This window comes from Chiloscyllium plagiosum, chromosome 8 (genome assembly GCF_004010195.1).
Source record: "Chiloscyllium plagiosum isolate BGI_BamShark_2017 chromosome 8, ASM401019v2, whole genome shotgun sequence".
Taxonomy (NCBI): Eukaryota; Metazoa; Chordata; class Chondrichthyes; order Orectolobiformes; family Hemiscylliidae; genus Chiloscyllium; species Chiloscyllium plagiosum.
In genome coordinates, this window is record NC_057717.1 from 99,061,000 (window position 1) to 99,084,877 (window position 23,878).

The window sequence follows — 23,878 nt, forward strand, 5'->3', positions numbered from 1 at the left end:
GTTTTTACCTCGTTAATTTTAACCCTACTGCGAATCCTCTTGCAAGGATGCCTGCCTTGAAGAAGTTTTCAAAGCTCCTCAGATGCTGCCTGAATTGCTGTGCTCTTCCAGCACCACTGATCCAGAATCTGGTTTCCAGCATCTGCAGTTATTGTTTTTACCTTGTAGGTTAGTAGAGACCTACACAAACAGGCTGTAGGTTGGTAGAGGCCAAAATGAACAGGCTGTAGGTTGATTGTGTCCTATAGAAACATGTTATAGGTTGATAGAGGCCCAAGCAAACAGTTTGAAGGAGGCCTGTGGAACATGCAAGTTCTTTAACAGTGAGCTAAAGTTAGGCTGTGGTCTTGAAATGTGAGAGTTAATTTTTATACACAAGGTAAAACCTTAAAGCTGATAATCTCAAGGTAGAAGCAGGCAGTTGTACTGAACAGGAGAAAGTGAGGACTGCAGATGCTGGAGATCAGAGTCGAGAGTGTGATGCTGGAAAAGCACACCAGGTCAGGCAGCATCCGAAGAGCAGGAGAATTGCACTTCAGGCAAGAGTCCTTCATCAGAAAGGTTAGGGAATGGCTGCCAGTTGGGATGATTCATACCAAACAAATTGTGCTGAACAGTTCCACCTGAAACATAAACTGGTCTATATTTGTTCAGCCGCATTTATAACCCCCTTATCCAAGAGAGGTACCAAAGGCTATCGAATGTGAATTTCCTACAGTTAACTGTCCAACATGGCATTTACATTCCCTCAAATGGGTTCAATAGATGCAAATGGCATGAGAAATTGATGACAAAAGGAAAGGACCTAACATTAGCCAGCAGGAAGTGACACAAAGCCTATCCATTAAAGCTTCATACCATGAATGCACCACCAAATGCGACAGTGGAGGAAGACAGCCTTGAGGAATGGGCCTCTGCTGATTTAGAATTGGAAATCATTTATTTGGAGAGAGGAAGATCGACATGACCTCTTATGGCAAAGTGTGGGCGTCATTAATGTTACCACAATGTAACCACACGTTTCAGATGACACATGACCCGCATTGTCCTCCAGTTGCTGCTTGAGGTTCTTTTAAAGTGATCTACAAACACAATGGTGGGAAATTGGTTACATATTGAGTCTATTCAATATATCAGGGCATGGGTCCAAACCATGAGTGCACTGAACATTAATGGTTACCATCGAGTGTGCCTTATCTAAATGTCACAAGTTACGTGTGGTTTCATTACACAAGCCAAGAGCTCCTCAAAACCCATCAACATCGGATTGTGTGCCAGTCAGAAGAGCTTTTCTACCAGTTAACTGGAAACTCATGGACAGCTGTTTCTGATCAAGCATTTTTTACAATGTTTCAGAATTCTCATTTCAGGGTGGATCTCAAACCGAGAAGGTGAAATCTTGCCATTATGTAGCCGTTCGCAAAGGCCTCAATTCCACAGACAATGGGGGTACTTCTGAAGTGTTGTCAATGCGGGAAGAGTGTGGCATTCAATGTTCACACAGCAAGATCCCACAAGCAGTGAGGAGATGAGAAGTCTCGTCCTGTTTGGTGCGGAGCTATGGATGACATCACTGCTGTAGTGAGGGAAACCAATCTGTGGGCAGCAGGATCCTAAATAGCAGACCATGAGATGGTGTTGGTTAGGGGATGGATGCCAGTTGGGGTGTTTCATACCAAACAAATTATTTTTAGGTTTGCTGACCATTGCTATTCAGTAAACATGCTGCCATTTTACATAAAACAAGATGGAGCATTTCTCACACTGCCACTTGTGGGATCTTGCTTTGTACACCATCCGTGGCATGTTTTCTTATACTTTACAGCAGGTGAGGGATAGATGTGGTCAGAGATGATGAGAGACGTTTTTGCTGTCCTTCGATTGGTGCCAAACTGGCGTCTTTGACTGCAAACAGAGCAACAGATGGATTCTTGGCTTAATACTTGAGCCCAACCTCCCACCCCGCCTCCACTACCAGCCCCGCTTCCCTAAGGAGATCACATTCCAACATGACACCCCATACACCATCAGCTGACATTACAGTACTCAAGGCCTAGATCAGGATTCAGAAAGCTAATCTGCTTGGGCAAAGTCAGAGACAAAAAAAAATGCAGATGTTGGAATCCAAAGTAAACAGGCAGGCGGCTGGATGAACACAGCAGGCTAGGCAGCATCAGGAGGTACAGAAGTCGATGTTTCGGGTGTAACCCTTCCTCAGGACTGGGGGAGGGTGTAAGGGGAGCTGCAGATAAAGGGGGTGGGTGGGGCAGGATGGTGCAGTGGGGATAAGTGAAGACAGGTAGACCGTATGACCTGGTTGGTCAATGGGAGGCAAAGAGCTGGAGGGCTTAGGAGGTCACGGCGTTGTGGCAGTGAGAAAGGGACTCACTGAGTATACATCTGAGGGAGGCAGAGAGCTTCCTCAACGTGGGCATCCTTTGAAGAGACCTCAGTCAGTTGGCACCAACAAATAAAGGCGGATTCATCCCTCAGTGCCTGACCTGACGAGGGAGGGCACTGAGGAGGTTCACCCGGGGTCAGAGTTTTAAAATAAAGGAGCGCCCATTTCAGACAGAGATGGGGAAACATTTGTTTGAGGGCTGTGAGCCTTTGGCATTCCCTTTGCCTCGATGCAGCATGGTTAAATATTTTTACAGTAGAGGTAGATCGATTCTGGATGGCCAAGGGGATGAAAGATTCTCGGGCATGTGCAGGCATGTAGAGCTGAGGTTAACATCTGATCAGCCGTGAGTTTATGGAATGGTAGAGCAGGGATGAAGGGCCAAATGGCCTATTTATGTTTCTTGTTCATAACAGCCCAACCCCATCAAGACCATGACCAGTATCAACACACAGAATCTTAAGCAAGCCATAGCTGAGGGGTCCACGGCAGTTAAGGTTCAATCACATTAGCAATGGGTCTGGAACACACTTGCTTGCCAGGCAGTGGAAGAAGTTTCAATCGTAATTTTCGCAAAACAAATTGGATAAATAAATGGATAAATTGGAAGGCAAGAAATTAATCTAAAATACTCTTGGAGCAGAGCAAGGAGAGTGGGACCAGTAAAAGAGCCAGTACAACCACAATGGGTGGAATGGCCTCCTATTATGTCTTTTATTATGTAAACCTTCCATTGTTTAGAGGCTACTGGGGATAGCAGTTGTGACTAATTTATGACTTCTTCCCTTATGCTGGATTATATGGGGCGGCGCAGTGGCTCAGTGATTAGCACTACTGACTTATACCGCCAGGGACCTGCGTTTGATTCCAAACTAGGGCGACTGTCTGTGGAATTTGCACATTCTCCCCGTGTCTGCATGGGTTTCCCCTGGGTGCTCCGGTTTCCTCTCACAGTCCAAAAATATACAGATTAGGTGGACTGGCCATGCTAAATTGCCCTGTAGTGTTTAGGGATGTGTAAATTAGCTGCATTAAGCAGGGTAAATATGGGATGGGGGAGTGCGTCTGGGTGGGTTGCTCTTTAGAGGCTTGGTGTGGACTGGTTGGGCCTAAGGGCCTGTTTCCACACTGCAGGGATTCTATGATTACTGCGATGTTTGACATTAGTTCATGGGATGCGAGCATCACTGTTCACCCCTAATTGCCCAGAGGGTAGTTAAGAGTCAACTATATTGCTGTGGGTCTGGAGTCACATGTAGGCCACAGCAGATTTTCTTCCCTAAAGAGGCATTAGTGAACCAGATGAACCAGATTTTTACTGGATTTCAAATCTACCATCGTCCCACACATACCTACAGATCCAAGAACAGTTTCTTCTCCGCTATTATCAGACTTATTAATGCACCGCTCATATAATAGAGTTGATCTTTCTCTGCACCTTCTCTGTAGCTGTAATACTATATTCTATTACTAGGATGTACTTTTGTAAGGCACGGTTTGTCTGAATAGCACACAAAGCAATACTTTTCATTGTATCGCAATACGTGTAACACTAATAAATTCAATCAAATCAAATCAAATCAAATCAATGTCCCTCAGAAAACCAACTCGAGGTTTGTGGATTGCTATGCCAGTAATATTACCACTATGCTACCATAGCCTCCTGATTACAAAGTCACTAAGGCTTGACAATACCATGGTAAGAGTTACATGCTTCAATCCTGTAGGAATTTCTGGACCAAACGATGAACTGCAAAAGCAGCGTTTCAAGAGTTTTTTTTTAACTTCTGGCTGTGAACCAAGATTGAGATTGGATTACAAACTGTAATTCACTTCTAGGAACTGGAGGTTTTTCTTTAGAAAAGCCATTTTGATGGATGCTATCTCCCAAGTGACTCTGTGGGCAAATGCTATTTGCTGCATGCAGTGAAGCCATCCGACCAGAATGGCTGTGTATTCTGTCCCTGGCATGACACTGAGTGGGTTGCTCTCAGTTCTCTTTGTGATGAAAGGGGTATCTGGGACTGAGGCAGAGAGAAACAAAAAGCAATGGGGGATAAAAATGTCTTTGATTCTCTGAAAGCAACACAGGTGCTACATAAACACAACTCCTCTCCTGACTTACAAATCTCCGCCAAGGGTTTTCCTCAGAGATTTCTTCTGTTCACAAGCTCATGGTCTCAACGAAACCATCTCACTTGCCATTGTGACTTCCTCCCAATGATGGTGCAGCAGCACCTCGAACGGGGAGGTTTGGTTAACCCATCTCCTCACCCCCATACCCAGGCATGACATGTTTACATAAAAAGTTTCCTTTTTAAATAACAGGACCTTGGAACGTTACACTGGGGGAAAGGTGACAGGATGCTATAAGATTCTAACAGGAGTAGATAGAGTAAAAGCAGGAATGATGTTCCCGATGACCAAGGATGTCTGAACCAGGGGTCGTGTTAGATATAGAGTCATAGAGATGTACTGCACAGAAACAGACCTTTTGGTCCAACTCGTCCATGTTGACCAGATATCCCAACCTAAACTAGTCCCATTTGCCAGCACTTGGCCCATATCCCTCTAAACCCTTCCTATTCATGGACCCATCAAGATGCCTTTTAAATGCTGTAATTGTACCAGCCTCCGCTACTTCCTCTGGCAGCTCATTCCATACACACATCACAACCTGCGTGAAAACGTTGCCCCTTAGGTCCCTTTTAAATCTTTTTCCTTTTACCCTAAATCTATGCCCTCTAGTTCTAGATTCCCCAACCCAGGGAAAAATCTTGGCTATTTACCCTATCCATTTCCCTCATGATTTTATAAACCTCCAAAATGTCATCCCTCAGCCTCTGATGCTCCAGGGAAAACAGCCCCAGCCTATTCAGCCTCTCCCTATAGCTCAAATCTCCCAACCCTCGCAACATCCTTGTAAATCTTTTCTGAACCCTTTCAAGTTTCACAACATCCTTCTTATAGGAGGGAGACCAGACATGCACACAGAATTCCAAAAGTGACCTAACCAATGTCCTGTAGAGCTGCAACATGACCTCCCAACCGCTATGGTGAGTGCACTGACCAAGAAAGGAAAGCATAACAAATGCCTTCTTCACTATCCTATGTACCTGTGACTCACTTTCGAGGAACCAAGAACCTGCACTCAAAGGTTTCTGTTTAGCAACACTCCCCACGGCCTTACCATTAAGTCCTGCCCTGATTTACTTCCCAAAGTACAGCACCTCACATTTCTCTAAATTAAACTCAGTCTGCCAATCCTTGGCCCGTTGGCTTGGGCTTTGGGCTAAAAGGATCAAAGGGTATGCAGGAGAAAGTGGGAACAGGGACTGAGTTTGATGATCAGCCATGATCGTATTAAATGGCAGAGCAGACTGGAAGGGCTGAATGGTGCTGGAAAAACACAGCAGGTCAGGCAGCATCCAAGCAGCAGGAAAATTGTGTTTCAGGCAAAAGCAAAGGCTGAATAGCCTACTCCTGCTCCTATTTTCTATGTTTCTACAAATCACACATAGACTTAAATGCTGGCAGTTCTGTAACTTGGGATCAAAACCCTGGAGATGAGTGTGAGCAGAAACTCTGCACACCCACCTTCACCAGAGGGGCTGAATGGTCACTGAGCTCCCCAGGATTAATTCCTGGCCAAGAGTGTGACTTTGTCTTCAAGATGATTGTGTGCTTCATGAGAGAAGGAAGGATAATGGAGAGCGGGAGCCGGTCTGCTCTCTGGTTGGTTTGCGTTTTCAGAGATAAAAGACACAGATTCTTAGTTCCAAACAGAACCATAGTGCAGACTATTATTTTGTCAAGGTAATTTTCCTTCGCCTTTGACCCGGTCATGGTTGATATGCAATGATACACATCACAAGATGCATGACACATACAACATCCGAAGCCCAGATGTTCTCACTTGGCTCAGTGCTGCCAGCTGAAACATTCCCTCTCTTAGCTCCGTGTGTCCGACTCACTTTCATCACTCTCCCGTGCACTCCGATTCCCTCCCTTTTAAAACGTTCTTGTTTTTCCATCAATTCATTCCACCCCACTCCACCCCTCCAGAAAAGGGGGCAAAAAAACGAAAAAAATCTCAAAAAGAAAATTGAGAGGAGGCCTTGTTGTCAGGGGTAGGGGTGTCAGGACAGTCTGAGAGATAGTGTGTGGGACTATTTTTTTCTTCCTCTTGGACTCAGGGACTATAAAAATGCTCAAAGGCATCATGAGGGTCGAGGGATAGGAGATCATTTTGAGAGAACAGAACTGCAGAGGATGTCCGACTAGATGCTCAGGGAGATGGGAGTTGATGTATATGTGCATTCAACCTGTTGTGATATAGCTGTGGGACCTCCAAATACATGTGATAGGACCCTGCTGGAAGATTAGAACTCCACTATCATTGAGTAGCAGCAGTGTGTACTATCTACAAAGATGCCCTGCAGAAATTCACCAAAGATCCTTGGACTACACTTTCCAAACGCACAACCACTTCCATCTAGAAGGACATGGCAGCAGGTACATCAGAACACCACCACCTGCAAATGCCCATTAAGCCACTCACCATCCTGACTTGGAAAAATATTGCTGTTCCATCAGTGTTGCCGGGTCAAAATCCTGGAGTTCCCTCCCTAAGGGCATTGTTGGTCAACCCACAGCATATGGACAGCAGCAGCTCAAGAAGGCAACTCACCCCCACCTTCTCAAGGGGCAACTAGGGGCAGGAAACAAATGCTGGCCCAGCCAGCGACACCCATGTCCCATAAGTGAATAATAGAAAAAAGTATAGCTCAGAGCAGGGAGCTCTACAGTCAGAACATATTGTTAACAAGCACTGTTTAAGAGAAACCTCAAACTCTGGCCTGAGTTTGCATGAATAACAGAAGAACACAATCTAAAACAGTGATATCTCAGCTTCATCCGCTCTCTCTCTCTCTCACCCACTTCCTTGATTATAGGGGAGATGGTGGAAATGTCACTGGATCGTAATTCAGAGGCCTATGCCTCTGGAGAGATGAGTTCAAATCCTGCTTTCGTAGTTCACTTTAGTAATGATGGCCAAGAGTACAGCAATGCAGAATTTATGCTGCAGTTATATGATACCCTGGTTAGACCCCATTTGGAGCACAAAGCAGATCTGGGTACCATGCCTTAGGAAGAATAGATTGGCCTCAGAGGGAATACAATGTAGGTTTACAGGAATAATGACCTGGATTTCAAGGGTTAAAATATGAGAGATACTATTGTAATTAGCCCTGTTTTCTCTAGAATGTAGAAGCTTAAGAGTTGACCTGATCAAAGTCTTCAAAATATTAACAGGAAAAAAAAAGGTAGACAAATTATTTCCACTGGTTGCGGATTCTAAAACTAGGAGGCATAGTCTGAGAATTAGTACCAGCCCATTCAAGAGAGATGTTACAAAGCACTTCTACTCAGAAGGTGAGAGAGGTTTGAAACTCTCTTCCACAGGATCTGTTGCTAATTTTAAATTTGAGATAGATACATTTTTGCTAAGCAAAGATATTAAGGGATATGGGCAAATTGCAGGGCACAGATCCACCATGATCTCAGTGAACGGTGGAACAGGCTCGAGGGGCTGAATGGCCTACTCCGGTCCCATGTTCCTAGCCCCATCTGATTCACTAATTGAACCCCTTCTGATTTACTAATTCATTAACTCATCCTTTAGGGAGGGAAATCCACCATCTTTATGTGACTCCAGACCCACAGCTACTGTGGTTGACTCTCAACTACATTCTGAAATGGTCGAGAAAGCCACTCAATTCAAGGGCAATGAGAGATGGAGGACAAATTCTGGCCTTGTCAGTGACACTGGTACCCCATTAAAGAATTGAAAAAAAAACTCCCTTAAACAGGAAACTAGATAAATGCATAAGACAGAATGCTTTTGCTAATAGGGTGAGGTGAAGAGGGATGGGAGGGGGCTTGTATGAAGCAAATACACCAGCATGGACCAGTGAGGCCAAATGGGCTCTGAAATCCCTGCAATCTACATGCTCAGTGCTACTACCTTCTCCTCTCTTGGACTCAGTACAATGGATACACCTTTCTCTTGTTCCTGTTCAGCTGTACATAATTTACATCACCATCACTATCCAGACAAATGTGAGGTGATGCATTTGGGCAAGACTAATTCTAGAGCGAATTATACAATGAACGGAAGAGCCTTGGGAAAAGTTGATGGGCAGAGAGACCTGGGAGTGCAGGTCCATTGTACCCTGAAGGTTGCTGCACAGGTGGATAGAGTGGTCAAGAAGGCATATAGAATGCTCGCCTTCATTGGATGGGTTATTGAGTATAAGAGCTGGCATGTCATGTTAAAATTGTACAAGACATTGGTTCGGCTGCATTTAGAATACTGTGTACAGTTCTGGTCACCACATTACCAAAAGGATGTGGACGCTTTGGAGAGAGTGCAGAGAAGGTTTACAAGGATGTTGTCTGGTGTGGAAGGTGCTAGCTATGAAAAGAGGTTGAGTAGGTTAAGTTTGTTTTCATTAGAAAAAAGGAAATTGAGGGGGACTTGACTGAAGTTTACAAAATCATGAAGGGTATAGACAGGATGGATAGAGACAAGTTTTTTCCCAGGGTGAAGGATTCAATAACAAGAGGTCACGCTTTCAAGGTGAGAGGTGGAAAGTTTAAGGGGGATACACGCGGTAAGTACTTCACACAGGGGGTGGTGGGCGTCTGGAACACGTTGCCAGCAGAGGTGGTAAAGGCAAGCATGGTAGGTTCATTTCAGATGCGTCTGGACAGATGCATGAGTAGATGGGGAGCAGAGGGATACAGATGCTTAGGAATTGACTCACAGGTTTAGACAGTACATTTGGATTGGCTCAGGCTTGGAGGGCCGAAGGGCCTGTTCCTGGACTGTAAATTTTCTTTGTTCTTTGTTCTTATCCTTCTCTTCACTGTTCGCCTGTTCTCCAAGTCATCCCCAACCTGTAGTTCCTCAAAGTGATGGAAGCTCTTCCTTGATCGAGTCTTCACTTCCACAAACCATCTGTGGATTTCAGGGCTCAAACTCCTCACTACTCTTCAGCATGGGGCTTTCCCCACTGACAGCAATGCCTAGAGGGGAAAGGTACATAACCTACAAGGACATCACTGCATTAAAGAGTGAATGGCATGCATTTCCACAGCATTCTTGCATTTGTCCTGATGAGTGTAAGACAGGAAGCTGCAGAAACATGTCTCACCTTTTAGCAAGATTCCAGTTCAAAAGTGATTCATCGGGGATAAAGCACTCAGGCTATATAGATGCAAGCTGTTGGAGGAGTCTTCAGCTCATGCACATTTAAGCAATCACTGCTCCTTTTCCAGCATGTGGAATATTAGTTTGAATTCTTACCAAGGTGGGTACTCTTCCAATAAAATAACATTCCCAGATGTGGAACAGAGTGGAGGAGGTGTCACATGGGCTACTTAAATAGACAATGCACATGGTTCAAAATAGGTTTCCATGGAAGTGCAATGCATTATACCAGTCTTCATTGAAGATTTATACAGTTTTGAACACTAAATGATTCCAGATGGCTTTAGTGGAACACAATCATTGACCGGGGGGGGGGGGGGGGGGGGGTGTAGACAATGCAGAGCCTCAACCATATCATCTAAACTACTTTATGAAAATTTGGAGAGCTGGGGGTCTCAACCATAACCTACTGCCTGTTTCCCACCCCAACATCCCCATCTCTCACCAACACATTCCCTCCCAGCATAAAGCACTGAGAGTGGCCACATGCCAAACTGTTTATTTTCGATCCAGTCTTTTATCATTCACAAATACAAGGAAGGTAAGTTTCAGGAAGTGGATAACATTGCGAGCTCAGGTTTTGGACGACTGGATTAGCCTCCTCGCATGCATCTTCCTCATTTATAGAGTCATGGAGTCATACAGCACGGAAACAGACCCTTCGGTCTAACTCGTCCATGCCTACCAAATTTCCCAAACTAAACTAGTCTCAATTGCCCATGTTTGGCTCATATCCTATCCTATCTTTCATATCCATTACATCTCTATGACTATGACACTAAGTGTTGTAACTGTACCAGCATCTACCACTTCCTCTGGAAGTTCATTCCACATATGAACACCCTCTGTGTGAAAAAGTTACCTCTCAGGTCCCTTTAAAACCTTTTTTCATATAACCTTAAAATTATGCCCTCGAGTTTTGAACTCTCCAGTTCCAGAGAAAAGGCCTTTGCAATTCACCTTATCTATGCCATTCATGATTTTATAAACCTATATAAGATCTTCTCCTCATTTCACTCAACCAATACACTCTCTACTCCTTTCTGCTTCATCTGTTTATCCAACTTTTCCATAAATGCATCCAACCTATTCTCCTCACCCACTCTGTGTGGTATGCCTGTGCCACATTCATGCACTCCCTGTGGAAAGAGGTTTCCCTTGAGTCCTCCATGGGACATCTCGGCTGACAGAGATCCTTGTGGCTTGGTGGGTAGCACCCCTGCCTCTGAACCAGAGCTCTGGGTCTGATTCCCGCTCCATGATATGATGGTCAGGGGAGGTATATTGATAACACAACCATACAGCTGGAGTATCGAGCTGCAGATCCCTCCTCTGCTTGCTAATAACAGAATGGTGGAGATTCCTGGGTAGCCATAGGATGAAAAGAATATTGGAGGCTTGCTCATCACCCTCTGTGGCTACAGGCTGCAACACGAAGGTAAATGAGCACATAGCACATAGGTACACCGACAGAGCCTCCCTGAGGGAACTATAACAGACAACCATCACCATTGTCTGTCCATGGTACTTAATTCTGGTGTTCCTGTAAATGGAGACATCTTCTGTATCCTAATGGCTCTTTCACACTCTCAGTGACCTCTATTAGTGCAGATCAAAAAAACAAACCTGGGCATGACTTATACAAATAGAAGTAAGGTCTTGGGTAGTGTTATAGAATCGAGAGATCGAGGGTTCAGGCACATAATTCTTTGAAGTTTGCATCACAAATAGATAGAGTGATTAAGAAGCCATCTGGCATGCATACCTACATTGCTCAGACCATTGGGTACAGGAGTTAGGACATTAGATTGAAGTTGTACAGGATGTTGGTGAGGCCACTTCTGGAGTACTGTGTCCAGTTCTAGTCACCTAGTTACAGGAAGGATATTAAACTGCAGATGGTTCAGAAAACATTTACCAGGATGCTTCTGGGAATGCAAGGTTTGAGTTATGGGGAGAGGCTGGATAGGCTGGGAATTTTTTCACAGCAGCATAGGAGGTTGAGGAGTGAGGTTTATAAAATCAGAGGGCTATGGATAAGGTGAATGGCAGGTGTCTTTTCCCTTGAGTGGGTGATTTCAAGTGCAGGAGGCATATTTTTAAGGTGAGAGGAGAAAGATTTAAAAAAAACAGGAGGGGCAATTTCTTTTACACAGAGGGTGGTTCATGTGTGGAATGAACTTCCTGAGGAAGTGGTGAATGTGTGTACAGTTACAATGTTGAAAAGACATTTAGATAAGTACATGAATAGGAAAGGTTTGGAGGGATATGAGCCAGGACAGGGAGGTGGGACTAGTTTAGTTTGGGATTATGGTCAGCATGGACTGGTTGGACCAAAGGGTCTGTTTCTGTGTTCTAAGACTCTATGACTCTAATTGGATAACTGGGTTAATCTTTAAACTTTCCTTGCTTTGTAACGCAGTGACTCACAGACACTCCCAGCTTCTACTTTTTCACAACTCTGCAATACCTGACCTCTCTCACTTAGTCTTTCCTCTCTCTCCCAAAGTCTACACATTTTAAATCTCAAGTTGAATGTCACACAAGGAAGTCGTTGTTTTATAACGCAGTGCGATGTTGTGATCCACCTGAAAGGGCAGAGAACCAGCCCCAGTGGAAATTACCTGAAAGGAAGAAACCTCTGACCTATGGAGCAAGAAAAAAATCCCAAGGAATTAGCACATGGAAGCTAGGCAGAAAGGCCTCCTTCTCTCCTGTAAATTTGTGATTTTGTACCCACTCACTCCTGATTTACTTCATCTCTTGGATGTGCTTCGATGTGCTATTGTCTAAGTTGGTCTAAGCCAACAAATTCGAGGCTCCAAATCATACACCTTTCAAAAGGAAGTTGGAAAAGTACTTGTAGGGTAAAAATTGGGAGGGATGTAGAGAAAGAGCAGGGGATGCTGGGATTAACTGGATTGCTCACTGGAAACTATAACACAGACTCGATGGCCCAAATGGTCTTGTGCTGCGCTGTTTGAAGACTGTTGGCATCTTGCCAATGTAATCTGCTCTTTCCCCAAACCTCCAACAGCGAACTGTCCCCTTAGACTCCTTGAACAATGGTCTAAACAATACAATCTGGGACCACTTGTGGTCCACTTCACCCTGACAGGAGGCACAGAGGCAGATCCTGCTGTGTGCAGCTAAGAGTCTCCATTCATGGCCTACGCCAGCTGGACTACTCTGACACCACTGAAACTCTCTCAGCTCACATGAGGAAACAGTGGTAAGTGAAAGGGTCTCATTTGAACTGACTGTGAGAAAGATCTGTCAGTTCTCCAATTGGCAGTCTGACTGAAAAGAGTGTGAGGAGAAACCACTTGCATACAGCACACCTCAGAGCTCTGTTGCATGTCAAGTCATAATGTAACTGAGAATGGCCACCAGGGAAGACACTGGTTTGGAGTGTGGGCCATGACAGGAAGCAGTGCTGTGGGTCAAATGGCCACGAGGGTTCCACCTAATGGCCTGGAGTAGCAGTGGCACAGTTCACCTTCAATGGAAAAAGCACCCAAGGCCCCATTCACCTCAATGCCTCATTAATCAGGTCTTCCAGGATGGAATGAACATTTGCACATATTAACTACAAAACAAAAGGCCCCTTGATTTTTCCAATTCCCCTTCCAACTCTGAGATCAAGGAAATCTTTTATTCCCTTCTTCTCTCTGTATTTTGCAATATAAAATACTTGCTGATGTGTGCAGAGTCGGTGAAAAAAAGGAGTTCTGGACAATTGGCTCCTTGTACAAAAATGCACTGATTTCCTGAAACCTCACATCACTTATTTTAAATGTTTCTGGTGATCTTCCGCCTTCACATTTGTTTCCCATAAAAGCGCATTTCTATTTCATTTTTCTTCTTGTTGCCCCACCCAATTAGTAAGCTGATGAGTGGGAGTGTTAAAACCGGGTGATTGTGTCAGAGTGAAATGCTGGCCTCTCCTAATGTCACTTCTTCCTTTGGGATTGTGGCAATTTTAACCATTTCTGTTCAGCCTAAAGAAAGCAATTGATCTCTCTTCTAATCTTGATGTCTATCATGGCTTAGCCTCATATTTAATGCAAGCTTTCTTCCAAATGGTGCCCCTGTTACAAAGCAACAAAAGCTTGTTACCTGATAAATAATCCTTCAGCTTCCTCTAGCCTTTCCTCTCTCTCTCTCTCTCTCTCGCTCGCTCAAACCTCTCTGCTTTATTGCTACTACTATAGAATCAGTTTCTTTGTAAACCTCCCTCTCCTCTTCCTTCTAATTTTCAAATACACCGGCCAGCATGGTTCTTGCTTTGTCACCCTCTGTATGGTCAACAAGATCCATCACACACCCTCCAAGCTGAAACCTGGGCAATTCTTTGTCCTCCACTGTCTTCCACCCCTTCTGACACCATTCTGAAGTCTCAGTCGAGGTGTCAGCTAAACCGGACTTCCTGATTTTCCTCGCCCCTTCTGCTCTTTCCTATTTTTGTGAGTGTGCAGTGTGCATTGAGGAAACATGCAAAAGAAACAGGAGGAGGTGATTCGGCCCCGTAAACCTGCTCTCCCATTTAATAGGATCATGATTGATCCAGCTGTGGTCTCAGTTCCATTTCCCTGTCCGCCACCACCCTGTAATCAGTGATTCTCTTGTCTATCAAAAATCCATCAAACTCAGCCGGACCCAACCTCTTGTGTCTACCTTCTGAGGAGGAGAGTCTCACTCTTTAAAAACACTGTTTCATCAGGGATTTCTTCTGTAAAACGTCCTTTTCTTTTCTCCTCTTCCTTGCAGAATGTCCTCCAAGATGCAAGAAGTTGCATTTATATAGTGACTTAAACTAACATGGCTCAACAGTCAAACAGAATTTGACACTTAGTCTCATAAACAGATACAAAGATAGATACTAATGTCCTTTAGGGAAGGAAACTGCCTGGTCTTGCCTACATGTGACTCCAGACTCCACAGCAATGGGGTTGACTCTTAACTGACTCATGGGCAAACAGGGATGAGCAATAAATGCTGGCCCTAGCTAGCAATACCCTCATTCCATGAATGATTTTTAAAAAAGGACTTTTTCAAGGAGGAGGTAGATAAAGTTCTTACGGCTAAAGGGATGAGGGCATAGGAAGAAAGGGGGAACAGGGGACTGGCTTGGGTGATAAGCCATGATCATACTGAATGGTGAGTGGGTTCGAAGGGCTGAATGGCCTACTCCTGTTTTCTTTGTGTCCACAAATGAGTGAAATTCAGCACTTGAATCAAAGCGGTCAGATTCAAGGACTATCATAAAGGTCAAGAGGAACATTACGGGATGGAGAGAACTTAGGCAGAGAATTCCAAAGATTGGCAATGCAGCTCACCATGACATGGCTGACAATGGTGGGATGGAGGTACTGGGAGATAGATAAGAGGCCAGAGCTGGAGGAAAGCAGAAGGTTATGTGCCTGAAAAAAGTCAGACAGATGGCGAGGCTTTAAGAGATTTGAGCATGTGAATGAGAATTTTGAAATCAAGGCTCTGGTGAATCTGGGACCACAGGTCTTGGTGCAAGTTAGAATGCGCTATTAAGATGATGGGAGGGATGGTAGAAGATGGGAGGACATCCAGGGGAATCATCGGTTGAGGCAGGAAGCAATAAGCTCAATGGTAGGGATTTCAACAGCAGATAGACCTGCAGCAGAGATGGAGACAGGTGATGCCAGCAAAGATGGTCTTTGTGTTGGTGATGATATGAAGTCGTGGGAAGGCTGGAAGTTTGGCATAGGGTCAAATGATTCAGGTTCAGCCAAAGGTAGTGATCAGGAGGGGATAAAGCTGGTGGCTACAGGCACTGATTCAACAGGATAATGACTTTGGTCTTCCCAATGTTTAACTGATGTACAAAGCACCGAAGCTGGAAGATGCTGCGCCAATGAATGGAGGTAGGAAGAGAAACCGTGGCAATGAGTAATATGGTCATTCCTGAACAGAGGAACATGGAAACAGGCTAGGTGTGTGCCTCTACCTAAATGGACATCAGGAGAGACGTCAGAGTTGGATAGCATGATCGACAGTGTTAAAGATGTCAATGGGTGGTGAATGTGGAAAAGGTCATCATTTTACCCTCATCAGAGTACCACGGACACCTTTCCCAATGTTGATATCGGTTGTCAGAGCACTGTAGTATAGCCAGAACCCCAGGTTCAGACATAGAGGTGCTAGGAAGATAGGAACAGGTTGGTTTGCCAAGGGAGATAGAATGGAAGGACAAGCACTTTTGATAATGCTGGCAGATTTGAAAGTGGGGTGGTGCGTCAGTATTTAAAAGGCAGCAGGTAACAATATCAGAGAATAAACAGACCAAAAATAGCCAGACAGGGCCTTCATTAACATCCCATCCAAAGGGATGTACTTCTGCCAGTGCAGCACGTCTGCACTGCTGCACAATAATGTCAGTCTTCAATTGCTGTCAATTCTTTGAATGGGACAAGAAAACCCAGAACCAGAAGCAAGATTCCTTCCAACGGAATAAACTGATGCTAAAAGGAAGCACTTTAAGCTAAACTTCTGAAAAATAAACCTTTGATTTCATTCCCAAACAATTTCTCTTTTGTCTAACATTATATAAATAGTTCACATTTTGTTTATCTTTGCACAGCATTTTTGTTACTTTGACTCTTGCCAGCAGGGTTCATATTTTCAGTGACTGGAAATGACTGCCAATCCATTTCAGCTGTTCAGCTTCACTTCATGGTTCAGCCGAAAGCATGCTCAGATGTGAGTCAAAGTCAAAGGAAATAAAGATTGGGCGAGATATAAAATTGGCTGATAATTTCCTGCAACTTCACTCAATCAGAACAAGCCATAATGATGTGATCTGGTTAACACCCACATAATATACTGTTTCACACAGGTGCAACATGAAGCTACATATAGATCTAATACACAGAGTTACACAATTCTGACAGTTTCACACAGGTGTACCACACGATGTCACACAACATTCATTGACATGCAAGAAGAACACACTGTTACATAGGTGTAGCACACTGTCATGCTCATATAATTCATACTGACTTACAGGAACAAAACATTGTCACACAGGTATAACACACTGTTAGACATGTATAGCGCACTGTAACACCAATATAACACACCCTGTCACATATGTATAATACACTGACAAGCAGGTATAACATGTGTTACATGGGTATCGCACACTGTCACACAGTTTAACACATTGTCAAACATGTAAAAGACACTGGCACACAGGTATAAAACATGGTAACACAGGTATAATATAATGTCCCACAGGGGCGGCACAGTGGCTCAGTGGTTAACACTGCTGCCTCACAGCGCCAGAGACCCGGGTTCAATTCCCCCCTCGGGCAACTGTCTGTGTGGAGTTTGCACATTCTCCCCGTGTCTGCATGGGTTTCCTCCAGGTGCTCACATTTCCTCCCACAATCCAAAGATGTGCAGATCAGGCCATGCTAAATTTCCCATAGCGTGAGGTGCATTAGTCAGAGGTGAATGTAGGGGAATGGGTCTTGGTGGGTTGCTCTTCGGAGGGTTGATGTGGACTTGTTGGGCCGAAGGGCCCATTTCCACACTGTAGGGAATCTAATCTAATCTAATCCAGTTAATTCACACTCCCAAACAGGTATAACACAGTGATACACACATACAACACACACGGACACTCAATCATGCTATAATGTCACAGCATTATAACATACACGGTCACACCAGTATAACATACTGTCAAAATACCCTGTCACACTGATATATTTCACACTGACCCACAGGTACAGCCCATTGTCATACAGGTATAATTCACACTGACCCACAGATACAGCCCATTGTCATACAGGTATATTTCACACTGACCCCCAGGTACAGCCCATTGTCATACAGGATATAATTCACACTGACCCACAGATACAGCCCATTGTCATACAGGTATATTTCACACTGACCCACAGATACAGCCCAATGTCATACAGGTATAATTCACACTGACCCACAGATACAGCCCATTGTCATACAGGCATAATTCACACTGACCCACAGGTACAGCCCATTGTCATATAGGTATAATTCACACTGACCGACAGGTACAGCCCATTGTCATACAGGCATAATTCACACTGACCCACAGGTACAGCCCATTGTCATACAGGTATAATTCACACTGACCCATAGATACAGCCCATTGTCATACAAGAATAGAACATTATTACATAAGTATAATACACTGACCCACAGGTATAGCACACAATAACACACTGATATAACACATGCTGTCACACAGATATAATGCAGTGTAAAGGCACTTACACATGGGATACAGACGGTCACGCAGTTATAAAACACAGCCACACATGTATAACATGATGTCACACAAGTAGAATACACTGACACACAGGTCAAACATATTCTCACACAGTTATTACACACACTGTTGCACAAGTATAACACACTGTCAAACAGGTCTAATACACTCACATTGTCACTCTGGCCAACAGATACAAAGTATTATCATACAGGTATAACAAATTGCCGTAATGCACTGTCTCACAGGTATAACACACATAGTTGCATAGGTTTATCACACACTGTCACACAGGTATAACACACATTGTTGTACAGGTATAACACACACTGTCACACAAATATAGATGCACAGGTATAAAACACTGACACACAGGTATAACAAAATGACACACAGGTATAACACACTGATGTACAATTATAACACAATGACACACAGTTATAATACACTGGCATACAGGTATAACACACTGATGTGCAGTTATAACACACTGTTGCACAGATATATCACAAATGTTTTCAAGTAAAACACACTGTCATACAAGTCTAATACACTGAAGTGGATTGTGCCTGCGTGATAGTGGATTATACCTGTGTGATAGTGGTTTATACCTGTGTGCCAGTGTATTATACCTGTGTGACAGCGGATTATACCTGCATGACAGTGAATTATACCTGCATGATAATCCACTATCAGGTCATGCAGGTAGAATCCACTATCACACAGGTATAATCCACTGTCACACAGGTATAATACATTGGCACACAGGTAAAATCCACTATCATGCAGGTATAATTCACTGTCATGCAGGTATAATCCGCTGTCACACAGGTATAATACACTGGCACACAGTTATAATCCACTATCACGCAGGTATAATCCACTGTCACACAGGTATAATACACTGCCACACACGTATAATCCACTATCACACAGGTATAATTCACTGTCATGCAGGTATAATCCACTGTCACACAGGTATAATACACTGACACACAGGTATAATCCACTGTCACACAGCTATAATACACTGTCACACAAGTATAATACACTGTCACACAGGTATAATCCACTATCACACAGGTATAATCCACTATCATGCAGGTATAATCCACTATCACACAGGTATAATTTACTGTCATGCAGGTATAATCCACTGTCACACAGGTATAATACACTGGCACACAGCTATAATACACTGTCACACAGGTATAATCCACTATCACACAGGTATAATCCACTATCACGCAGGTATAATCCACTAGCATGCAGGTATAATCTACTGTCACACAGCTTTATCTGGGACACATTCATGGACAAAGTGCAACAAAAGCTTAAATAGAAAACAAAAAATTTTGGTTGCTGTAAATCTGAAAATTGGAGAAACTCAGCAGGTTGCAGCATCTATGGAGAGAGAAAGCAGAATTAACTCCTAAGCCTCTGAGTTTCTCCAACAATTTCTGTTTTTGCAACAAAAGCTTGTTATCCGATAGTTAATCCTCCCTGTTCCTCTGGTCTTTTTTTTTCTCTCATTTTGTCATATACATATCTTCCTATTTTATTGCTATTAGTATAAAATCCGTGTGTTTGTGGACCTTCCTATGCTACTCCTTCTCAGTGCCACATACACCAAATTGCATATTTTTGCACCTTCATAACTGACCCTCAAGGGCCATCAGTCATTGTCTAACCTGAAATTCTTCATCGGTCACCATTCTCCAACCCCGTCCAGCACAAGGTGGGTGGCCCGAACTGGACTTCCTAATTTCCGTATTCCTTCTTTCCTGCTTTCATCATCTTGCACTGCACATCGGAAACATAGCTAGGAACCAGGAGCAAGAATATGCCATTCGGCCCCTCAATTCCACTCCACCACTGAACTCAATCATTGCTGGCCACCTCAACACCATTTTCCTGCACTATCCCCATATCCTTTGTTGATTTTAATATCTAGAAATCTGTCAATCTCTGATGAATCCCAAATTATGGATCCTGATTTCTTCTTCCTGGTTTCTCAATTAACAATCTTAAACATAACAGAAACAAGCTAGAAGCAATGCGTGCAAACTATCAAAGTGTCATACAGTCATAGAGATGTACAACAGGGAAACAGACCCTTCGGTCCAACTCGTCCATGCCGAGCAGATATCCTAACTAATCTAGTGCCATTTGCCAGCACTTGGCCCATATCCCTTTAAACCCTTCCTATTCATCCAGATGCCTTTTAAATGTTGTATTTATACCACAGTTTAATATGAATTTTTCTCTGTCACCAACATCTCGACATTAAGTGTACAATATTTTTCACTCCTTTGGATTGTATCTTCAGGTACAGTGTGAATTGACAGACCACACCACCTACTGCAACACCTCTCGATGCCAACCATGAAAAAAAAATTCCAAAAATGACACATTGACTTTCCACATTAACCTGTCATGAGGCCACCCACTGTCAATTCAATGCCAGTTTTAGGATTGCGATGGATTTTTGACACTGAAACAACTTTGAAAGCAGCTCCAATAGCAACTATCAACAAGGAATTGGATATATTCTTGAAGCAGAAGAAATGCATTGAGCTAGGAGAAAGAGTTGGACCAATTGGATGGACCTCTCAAAGTAGTGGCACAGGCATAATGGGCTGAATGGCCACTATTGAAGTTGTATTGGTCTATGATTCTATGACAAAGCCTGTTTTTAATCTTATATAAATTGGCATTCAGCCTTGTGGGTTCATCTCATATTGCATTCATTAAACAATGCAAAAACAAACACTGAACAATATTCCATTCATTTCTGCATATTCACCGTATCCTGTCTTAGATTCTGGTCAAGCTTGTTTAATTGCAGTTATTTTTCTCTCTATTGGCACATTTTCAAGCCACAACAAAGTCTAAACAAACCATCCTTCCCAGCTTCCTTGGCGTCAAATAAATAAATATGCTTAACCTTGCAATGACCTAAAGAACTAAAACCACAAAATTCCTCCAACTTTCTCTTATCTAAACCAATCTAACCAATAGAAGCCTGCCGTCCAACACTTCAGATTACTACTCTTGTGCCATCAAGAGGATAGGCAAGATTTCCTTCTGCAGTAGCTGCTAAATGCATGTCAGTGTAGTGGTTATGATGCTGGACTTACAACCTAGAGGTATGATGTTTAAATCCCACCCACGGCTGGTTATGGGTGTGATATTTGGCACAATCAGGGCTGGTATCAGGGGAACATGTGCAGTGGGGGAGGAGGGAAAGAAAGCTTTCTATTGATCAAGAAACTTCCCAACTCAGTCTAGACCACAGCCAACTACCATCCTTTAGCTGATGGGAGTAAGGAATCCAACTGCACATCAGGAGGACCTCATGTTGATTGTCAGTTTTCCCGTTGCAACTGAAAGCAATAATTTGCTCTGGTTATCGTGACTAAGATTTGATCATGGAAGGAAGTGTGGATGGGCAAGCTGCAAATTGTGAAGCAGCTCAAATAAGATTCAAGAGAAGTTTGCATGGCCTCATACAGCAGGAAGAATGGATTTCAAAGGTCATGTTCAAAGCTGTTAATATATTGCCCATTCCTTTAAAATGAGCTAGGAGCTCACCAGGATATTGAAAAGAGCCCATTACTGGAATTATTGGATTCAGCCTGGGCACAGGTTATTTGACTGAGATTATGCGAATTTCATCTGTGGTATCAAAAGGTCAACTCTCAGTTATATAGATTGGCATGTTGCTCCTAGGTTGGTAAGTTTGCTTGTAAAAGGGGTGATGGAGGCCTTGTTGCAGAGAGAATCAAGCTTTACAGTTCTGGCATCTTTACATTTTTGTGGTTATACAACTTATCTGAGAGATTAAACTTTACTGGAATCTGAAGCAGGATGGGTTTTCTATGTTACGCAAGAGGCTGCTCAATAGCTGACCACCTTCTCATTAATTAATGGTATCCCACAGATCTCTGCTTTGTATATCTGACCTACTAACAGCACTGTGGGTGTCCCTACAGCCCATAGACTGTAATGGTTCAAGAATCCAGCTCACCATCACCTGCTCAAGGACAACGAAGAATGGGCAATAAATGTTGGCCTAGCCAATGATGCCCACATCCCACTAATGAATAATGAAAAAATTTATATTATACTGGCTTCTTGAGGACCTTTTTAAATCCCCTGGTTTTCATACAGGCACTATATCACAATTTAAGCTAAGCGGAAGACCACAGATATTGGAAATCCAACATAGCAATTAAAGTGCTGGAGGAAGTCGGCAAGTTTGGCAGCATCTGTGGAGAGAGAAAACAGAGTTAACATTTCAAGTCTGGTATGACTCTTCTCCATAACTGTGGAAGACCACAGCCGAAACGTTAACTCTGTTTTCTATCTCTCCACAGATGTTGCCAGACCTTCCTGAGTTTCTCCAGCAATGTCTACTTTTACAGGACAAGGGAATGTTGGATCATTATTAAGTATTCCTATAATAACCTCGCTGTTTTCTTCTGGCTACATCCTTTCTACTTCTCTGAGTAATCGCTGTCACTATCGTCACTGTTTTAATCAATCCAATCCCTCCATTCTCTTCAAACAGAAAATATATGCCATTCTATGCAAGGCTGCTTTTCCCACTGCACTCTATTGAAATCAAGTCTCCTGCAAGAATTAATTGATTCATTTATTTTCAAAATGGAGGTAGACCTCATTATCACTTTCATTCATTCCTTCTATAATCTCCAATCTTTACAGCAGGTATACTGCCCTATCTAACGCGCTCCTACTTTTTGATCTGGAGGCAGCTAGCTCAGTTGGCTAGATGGCTGGTTGGGTGATGTGGGGTTCAATTCCAATGCCAACTGAGATTACCATGAAGGTTCTGCCTTCTCAATCTTGCCCCTCACCTAAGGTGGGGTGAACCCTCAGGTTAAGCAACCACCAGTTGCCTCTCTCTCTCTCTCTCTCTAAGATGAGAGAATGGGACTATGGTGACTTTTCATTTACTTTTTGATTTGCCACATCTTTGATCTAATCCTTTCTCACCCCTGATTTGATCCTAGATTCAACAATGTTGCTCGATATTTTTACGACTAAAAATCTCTCATTCATTATGCATTTGTCAGACTCCAAATGTCAACTCTGGAAGGATAAGATGAGGGAGAAAGCTTTCCCTTTGCTGCTTGCTTTTCTACCTAAGATAAAAAGAAGAGTCAGCAGGAGCAGGGACAGGAAAGTTCATGAATAGATGCTAGAATTTTCCAAAATGGTGTACATTGCTTCGCCTCTCCTTAACCTGAGGACAACTTCTGAGGAAATCAGCTGTTCGTAACATCATACTGAAACCTAACCAGGAAAGCTGCTACATTCACCATAACCAGGAGCGGTGTGGTGTGCCTGACAGTAATCTTCGGCGTATGTCTCTTGTCTAGCTGGACTTTGTGAAGATTGTGAACAGAAGGCATTCCACTAACCTGTGACTGCTGCGGGATATTTACAAAGTTCCCATCTCGTGGTCCAATACTGACAAACCGGTTTGCAGAGGAGGAGCTGGGCGTTGAATATGCTGCAAAAAGAGAGAGAGAAACGAAAACAGCCTCAGATGGTCAGAAAAGTATGAGGAAGACTTTATGTTACATGATAAGGAATTGACAAACCCTTTTCCCATTCGAGTTGGACTGCTCAAAATTCTCTCTCTCTTTCTGCCTCTCTCTCTTTTTCTCTCTGTCTCTCTCTTTCTCTGTCTCTCTCCTTCTGTGTCTCACTCTTTCTGTCTGTCTCTCTCTCTCTTTATGTTTGTCTTTCTCTGTCTCTCTCTTTCTGTGTGTGTCTCTCTCTCAATGTCTGTCTCCCTCTGTCTCTCTCTGAATCCTTGGGACACCTTGGTTGGACGGCGGTGGGGGGGAGGTTTGGGGTTGTGGGAATGTGGACAGCG

General features: G+C 43.5%; 1 protein-coding gene across 7 annotated transcripts in view; it reads right to left on the minus strand.

Annotated features, from left to right (window-relative positions):
• The window catches only part of nfixb (nuclear factor I/Xb), a 440,781-nt gene that overhangs the window by 30,360 nt on the left and 386,543 nt on the right, over positions 1 to 23,878 (minus strand). For 6 of the 7 annotated variants that reach the window (XM_043694870.1, XM_043694869.1, XM_043694874.1 and 3 more), the window contains 2 exons: positions 23,418 to 23,509; positions 22,149 to 22,241 (listed from right to left, as the gene is read on the minus strand). In XM_043694870.1, coding sequence (XP_043550805.1) covers positions 22,164 to 22,241; positions 23,418 to 23,509 — 170 coding nt within the window. In that variant the 3' untranslated portion in view covers positions 22,149 to 22,163. Of the gene's footprint in view, positions 1 to 22,148; positions 22,242 to 23,417; positions 23,510 to 23,878 lie in introns of those variants that run through there. The other variant, XM_043694872.1, reaches the window with a different exon arrangement.